The sequence below is a fragment of the Eucyclogobius newberryi genome, unplaced genomic scaffold (assembly GCF_026437365.1).
Source record: "Eucyclogobius newberryi isolate DKJ021-1_F unplaced genomic scaffold, fEucNew1.0.hap1 SCAF_15, whole genome shotgun sequence".
In the NCBI taxonomy this organism is placed as follows: Eukaryota; Metazoa; Chordata; class Actinopteri; order Gobiiformes; family Gobiidae; genus Eucyclogobius; species Eucyclogobius newberryi.
The window spans coordinates 30,809,605-30,817,270 of record NW_027315779.1 but is presented as its reverse complement, the minus strand read 5'-3'; the positions used below and the strand labels follow the sequence as shown (position 1 = coordinate 30,817,270).

Genomic DNA, 7,666 nt, shown 5'->3' with positions numbered 1-7,666 from the left:
ATTTTTTGTTCCCTAAACAACTTCTTTAAGGACAACCTTTGCAAATCTTACTGAAATTCATAAAGGATCTCGAGCTGATTCCAGAACATGCTGGTCTCGACTTGACTGGACTTTGAGCTCATGGTAGCACTGCACAAAGCTGTGGTAGATGAAAGTGATGGGTAGAGCTAGCAACACAATGCCGCTCACAACACAGACACCACCTAAAACTCGTCCAGCTACTGTAACAGGATACATGTCTCCATACCCTACTGTTGTCATAGAAATGATGACCCACCAGCACGCTGCAGGTATGCTTGCGTAGTCTTGGTTTCGTCCTCTGCTTGGGTCTTTGTTGCGGTTTTGGGGGATGTAGTCCGTGTGTGGGAGGCTGTAGACCTTGTTTGAGCCTTGCTTCACACCATGACCTGAAGTTGGGTCCAGGCCATACTCCAGTAGCTGAGCCCAGGCACTGAAGATGGCCATGGCAACTCCCACAAAAACCAATAGTGTCAGCATCTCCCTGTAGCATCGGCGCAGCGTCAACCCCAGCGTCTGAAGACCAAGGAAGTGACGAGCCAATTTGATCAGCCAAAAGATTCGCATCATCCTTAAGACACGCAGCATAACCCCAGCTCTTTGCAGTTCTGAGTCTTCTCCAGTCAAGAAAGACACAAGCACTGAGACATAGTATGGTGCAATAGCAAGCAGGTCAATGACGTTCAGTGGCCGTCGTAAAAATTCACACTTGTCCTGTGAGACCAAAAAACGTAGTGTACATTCGGCTGTGAACCAACCAATACATATCGATTCCACCAGCCTAAAAAAGAGTAAGCAAAATGTATTAATCGATGCCCATAAGGAAATTACATTGTTTTGGTATTAAAATGTAATAGGGATTTGTTTCCTTTTTAACTTAATGGATTTTATCATGTTAAACAATAATATTTGTGTTTATGGTTATATTTTGTTGAAGTTAAGCAAAAAAGTTTAAATAAATTACCTGTGTGTCTCGACGGTCTCATCCTTAGACCAATCCGGAAGAGTGCCAGCACACAGCATCACCATCGATATAAGCACAAATAACACTGATAAAGAGGCAAGGATCTGAGCAGCTATTGAGGATGTTGGCTCTTCAAAGGTTCTGCGAATAGCTTCCATCCAACCCTGCCACCTGTTACCAAAATCCTGTCCACCATTTTTGTCTTTCTGAAAATAAAGTCCATAACCACTAAAGCACTCAGGGAAAAAATGCACATCGCAGTCACTCATCCGCTGGTCCAACCTTCTCTGGCAGCATGTTTGCAACTCTGATGAGTCCAGACCCCAATAAAGCAACTCATTCAGAAAGGACAGTTCACACATACTAGGTGCAAGCCTCAATGCGCCATGTTGTGCATATGCCACAATGAAACTAAAGGCGTCAGAATGTCTGTCAAAAAAAATTTCATTATTTTCGCTGTCATAATCATCACAAAACTCTAACAGTTCGCTTTCCGATGCACAGCGGTTTAGGCAACTGAGGCGGCTAAGAGGAAGGTGGGTCACTAAGTCCGAGGTGAATGGGAACCGTCTGCCGCCCACATTTAGAGTGCAACCTGAAAGAAATTTCATACTGTGGGACAACTCCAGCTAGCTAGTCTTCTAATAACGATGCTGCCTCAGACAGTCCTCTGCTGGCAGTTAAGGTCCCGATTTGGATCTGTGAAAAATAATTAAGATAACAAAGGTCAATCTCACAGACATTCAAATATAATCCTAAATGTTTTAGGTCTAATCCAAGCATTAATAGAATCAGAGGTTTTATAGCCATTGTTAGTGAACACAATTCCCAAACTAGGATCCTGCTTCGGCGCTAAGGTGCAACACATTATAAGAGTAGTAAAAAACTATAGACTATTAAAGTACGTACGTACGTACATATGTACATACGTACATACGTACATGAAGGAATAAAGAAAGTTACCTTCACAAATTCCTCAGGCTGGCTGAGGTATTTGTGAAGTTGAGAGAGGTGGAAGATCTTTGACCTCATGGCGAGAATAACAGATGTTGAGTAATCTTCTGAAATCCACTCCAGACGGCAGCTGGGTTGTTTGAACAAAACTGCTACTCCAGATGCGTATTGTGTCATGACACCATCCATACATCTTTGGCTTATCCGGGGCCAGGTCACAGGGGCAGCAGTCTAAGCAGGGACTCCCAGACACTTCCTCCAGGGACTCCCAGACACTTCCTCTAGCTTCTCCAGGGGGATCCCAAGGCGTTCCCAAGCCAGCCGAGAGTCATAGTCCCTCCAGCGTGTCCAGAGTCTTCCAGGGGGCCTCTTCCCGGTGGGACATGAATACCTTCCCAGGGAGGCGTCCAGGAGGCATCCGGAACAGATGCCCGAACAACTTTAGCTAAGAGCTGAGAGCCCTCAATAGCAGCAGCTCTACTCTGAGCTCCTCTCATGTGACGGAGCTCCTCACTTTATCTATAAGAGAGCTCTGTTGAGGAAATTCATTTTGACCGCTTGTATCTGCGAACTTGTACTTAAGGTAATTTCTTCCATGACCACAGGTGTGAGAATTAACGTTGTAAATCAAGAGCTTTCCCTTTCGACTCAACTCCCTCTTCACCACAACAGTCCGATACAGTGACCGCATCACTGCAGACCCAGAGCGATCCACCTGTCAATCTCATGCTGCATCCTTCCCTCACTCATGAACAAGACCCCAAGATAATTGAATTCCTCCACTTGGGACACGGACTCCCCACCCACCTGGAGGGGGCAAGACACCTTTTTCCGACCTAGGACCATGGCCTCAGTTCTGGAGATTCAGATTTTCATCCCAGCTGCTTCACACTCTGCTGCAAACCATCCCAGGCCAGGTCCAGGTTTGATGTAGCCATCAAGCCAACATCTCCTGCAAGCAGCAAAGGTGAGATATTGTGGTCTCCAAACCGGACACTCTCTGCACCTAGAAATTCTGTCCATATAAAACAAGGAACGGAACCGGTGATAAAGGGCAGCCCTGCCAGAGCCCAACATGCACTTGGACAGTTCTGACTTACTACTGGCAATTTAAACACAGCTCCGGCTCTGGTCATGCAGGGACATAACAGCTTGAGCAAAGGCCCCAGACCCCATACTCTCAAAAAGGGGACACCATTAAGGACACAGTCGAAAGCCTTCTCCACATCTGCAAAGCACATGTGGACTGGTTGGCCAAACTCCTGCGAACCCTCGAGCACCCGATAGAGAGTATAGAGCTGGTCCAGTGTTCCACAACCAAGGTGAAAACCACTTTGTCAGTTCAAGGCCGAATATGAGTTTTACATTTTTTAAATGTCTGTCCAGTCCTTTATTGTCAGGGAAATTTGTGTCATAATTTTTTTTTTCTGATGGCCTTTTTAGCCGCTGCCAAGTATATGTTCCAGAGGTAACTGTTTATTGTGTCCATGGCAGGAGTCCTCAGGCCCAAGTATAGAGTTCCAAAATCAAGAGGAATGGCAATGTCAAAAACTGTCTGCACTGTAACTTTACTTTTGGTCCAAAACATTTGAACAACAGGACAGTCCACAATTTCTCCAACAGTATGTATTTACCTGTGAGTAAAGAGCACTTTGACATGGTCTTGTGAAAAAACGTGATGTATTCTTTCAACAAAACTCTCTCTAAACATGTGATTTTGTAGTTCTCCACAGGGATGTATGAACATCTTCCCACACTTTGTTTGTCAAAACGAGACCACTCCCTCCCTCGCTCCCACTTTTCTTTAATATATTTAGAAGAGTAACTGTTCAAATTAGAAATGCATTGATATAATTTAAAATGTAATTCCCCTTGAAAGTTCCGATTTATAAGCCTTGATAAACGTCTTAGTCAGAGGGCTTACATTGGTCATTAGCTTGTTTAATTTCTTGTTTATAGTAACCTTCCCTCATTTTTAAATTGCCCGTTGGGCGTTACAAAAATAAATTGAATTGAATAAAAGTCCTGTTTCTCCAAGTGAAAGGATTTTTCAACATATCAAAGCTTTTTATTTGATTATCTTTTACCAACTATTGAAAAACCTTTTGTAATCCAGATCTTGAATCTCGGGTCCATTCTATTTGGTACAAAACCTTGGTCATAAACAAACCAGTTTAAGTTTTTAACATCCTTGTCCAGTTTATATGTCTTGATACTTCCATGTTGTAAGCATAGATTTCACCCAGGGACTCTCAACTTCCTCCAACAGACTCAACTATTGAGTCATCAGCCAGTAAGGCCTGTACAAGAATCCAAGGCACAACATTAACCTCAATGTTTTTCCATTGAGCTTCATATTCCGGGTCACACCAGTACAGCAATGCTCTGACTTGAGCTGAAATAAACTAATTTTTCAAACAAGGTAAACCCCAGCCTCCCTTTTCTTTTGATAATTGCAAGGTTCTAAATCGGATACGAGTTTTCCCCCCTTGCCATATAAATCTTGAGACTGTTTTATTCCACTTATCAAACAGGAACAGAGAAATCTTGGGAAAACCTTAAACTTTATAGTGACTGGAGACATCCATCTGTTGAATTTCGCAGGGAAGCAGTTTTCTATGGGGGTGCACAGCTCAACAGTACACCGGTTGATTTTCCTTATAATGCCTAAAATGTCTCCCAATTCAAACTTTGGACTCCCTTTGGAGTACACACAATGAAGCTAAGACTATGTAGTTTTGTCTTCTGATTTGTCTGATTTTTATTTTTCATCAGATGGCGGACAAAAAAAGAGGCCAAAGAAATATGGAAAAAATGCATTTTTAGCATCAAAGTTGCACGTTTCATAAAAGGTATAACCTTTTGAAAAGTAAGTAAAATGCCTGTAGATATGTGTTCACTTTTTGGAATATTCTGGTATTTACAATGCTTCTGTTTACAAACTTTCAAAGGGTCTTGGGAGCTGCCAGAAAAAAAACATTCAAAACAAAATAAATGTCATGATAATGAAAGAATATTTCGAAAATGTTCTACCCCTATTGTATCTAATCATCAAGATATTGGATTTGCAAGTACATTTTTAGCTGAAGTCTCTGTCTTGCATAAGTGGTCCATCTGCTGTGAGATTATCACTTCATTCACAGAGCCACTCTGAATCACTTTTTAAACCAGAAAATTCCATATGCATTTCTGTACATAACAAACAACAGACACCTATTTATTTACTTTTTTAAACATGCATGCAACATGATTGGATCATAAAAGGTAAAAATAATAAAATAAAATAATTTACCTTTACAAAACATATATGTACATAAAAAGCATTTGATGCATTTCTGTTGGGTGCTGGGTTCACTTCATCATCACATCCACTTCTGTCTCTATTAGATATTTAACAAAGCTTATTTGTAATCACATTTATTCTCCTCTGCACAATTGTTGTCACATAGTTGGCACATATCAAAATGTGCAAACTGAAGAAAGATATCACTAAAATGTTCAATAATCCAGAATATAACATACCGTTTCAGCAAGTCAGTGGTCAGAAAGTGCTGCTTATTTCTGAAGTGCTCCAGCGTCCAGGGGAGTCACTAAGTGTTTAGTGACTCCCCTACCGTCAGTCACTCAATTCTCCTTTCAAAGATCGTCAGCTGATGAGAGGGTCAAACATCTGACTGAGAACTCCCTCTGCTGGAAAACTAGAAACAGTACAGGGTTGGAAGTAGGTTAAGCCAGGGTGTGAAACTTATATGGAGCAGAGGGCCACAAAGAGCCCGACAATGTTGAATTTGTCAAACGACTAAGATCGCCAAACAACCCACAGTAGCACAATCATACAACAGTACTCATCATGGGAATTCATTTTCTGAGAAGGAAAAATATCATAACAATATTACATTACTAAAAATAGGACAAAAGCACTAAAACCCAGGCAATGCAAACCCAGTGTTTACCAGAAACCTGACTCGACTAGTGCAAAGCAGACCTAGGACTAAAGCAGGTCTAAAGCAGGACTAAAGCAGATCTAAAGCCGGTCTAAAGCAGGTCTAAAGCAGGACTAAAGCAGGTCGAAAGCAGGTCGAAAGCAGAACTAAAGAAGGGCTTAACGAGGATTAAAGGAGGTCTAAAGCAGGACTAAAGCAGGACTAAATTTAATCCATACTTTCTGAGCAAGAAGGGCTTGTACATCTGCAAAACATATCTTTTAAAGTTTGAACCTATCATATTGCATTTTTAAGTTATACCAGTTTTATTGCTCCAAAAGCCTTTTCAGACCATGAACAGTTGTTTGTGAATTCTGAAGAAAGAACAAGAGCTATTCAATCCCTATTTGCTGGGCAAGTAGGACCTGTAAATCTACACAATATATAGTTTAAAATTTGAGTCTATCATATTAGGTTTTCGAGTTACAGCTGTTTTTGTTTTTATTGCTTCAAAAGCATTTTCAGACCATGTGAGAGTTCTGAAGAAAATAAAAGAGATATTTGATCGATACTTTCTGAGCAGAAATGACTTGTACATTTGAACAACATGTCTTTTAAAGTTTGAACCTATCATATTGCAATTTTGAGTTATAGCAGTTTTTATTGTTTTTATTGCTCCAAAAGCCTTTTCAGACTATGAACAGTTGTTTATGAGTTCTGAAAAAAGTACAAGAGCTATTAAACCCTATTTGCTGGGCAAGTAGGACCTGTAAATCTATACAATATATAGTTTAAAGTTTAAGTCTATCATATTAGGTTTTGGAGTTATAGCTGTTTTTGTTATTATTGCTTCAAAAGCATTTTCAGTCAATTTGTGAGTTCTGAAGAAAATACAAGCGATATCTAACCCATACTTTCTGAGCAAGAAGGGCTTGTACATCTGCACAACATATCTTTGAAAGTTTGAACCTTGAACCTGAGTTATAGCAGTTTTTACTGTTTTTATTGCTCCAAAAGCCTTTTCAGACCATGAACAATTGTTTGTGGGTTCTGAAAAAATTACAAGAGATACTTAACCCATATTTGCTGGACAAGTAGACGCCAAATCTTAGCCCAGAACGGAGGGCTTTGAATTAGGCTTGACTGCTGGGGCTCTGGCCGGTCCTTTTGGCCCTTTTGGGGCTTGGCTGGTGCCAAGACTTAGCCCAGAAAGGAGGGGTTTGATACAGACTAGATTCTGGGGCTTGTTCCTTGGTCCTTTTGGACCTTTAGGGGAAAGACAGATGCCAAGTCATAGCCCAGGAGGGTTTTGATACAGGCTAGACCAAACAGGCTCTGACCTGGTCCTTTTGGACTTAGCCCAGAAAGGGGGCTCTAATACACGCTAGCCTTGGGGGCCTGTTTCTTCATCCTTTTGGCTCTTTTTGGCGGGATGCCTGTTCCAAGAATCAGCCCAGAAATTAGTGATTTGATTCAGGGTAGTCTCTGGGAGCTCTGGCCTGGGTTTTTTGGCCCTTTTGGGGAAAGGCAGATGCCAAGTCTTAGCCGAGAAAGGAGGACTTTGATACAGGCTAGACAAAATAAGGCTCTGGCCTGGTCCTTTTGGTTGTTTCGGGTCCAGGCTGGTTCCAAGACATAGCCCAGAAAGGAAAGCTTTGATACAGGCTAGATTCTGGGGCCTGTTCCTTCGTCCTTTTGGCCCTTTTTGGCGGAATGCTGGTTCCAGGATTTGATTAAGGGAAGACTCTGGAAGCTCTGGTCTGGTCTTTTTGGCCCTTTTGGGGAAAGGCAGGTGTCAAGTCTTAGC

General features: G+C 41.7%; 1 protein-coding gene across 1 annotated transcript; it reads right to left on the bottom strand.

The window, feature by feature from the left end:
• LOC140360382 (voltage-gated potassium channel regulatory subunit KCNG3-like) lies at positions 1 to 1,678 on the bottom strand. The gene is made up of 2 exons (XM_072445594.1): positions 983 to 1,678; positions 1 to 799 (listed from the first exon to the last, which is right to left on the bottom strand). The coding sequence occupies exons 1-2, from the start codon at positions 1,591 to 1,593 to the stop codon at positions 58 to 60; spliced, it is 1,353 nt and encodes a 450-aa protein (XP_072301695.1). The 5' UTR covers positions 1,594 to 1,678; the 3' UTR covers positions 1 to 57.
• Between the last annotated feature and the right edge of the window lie 5,988 nt (positions 1,679 to 7,666).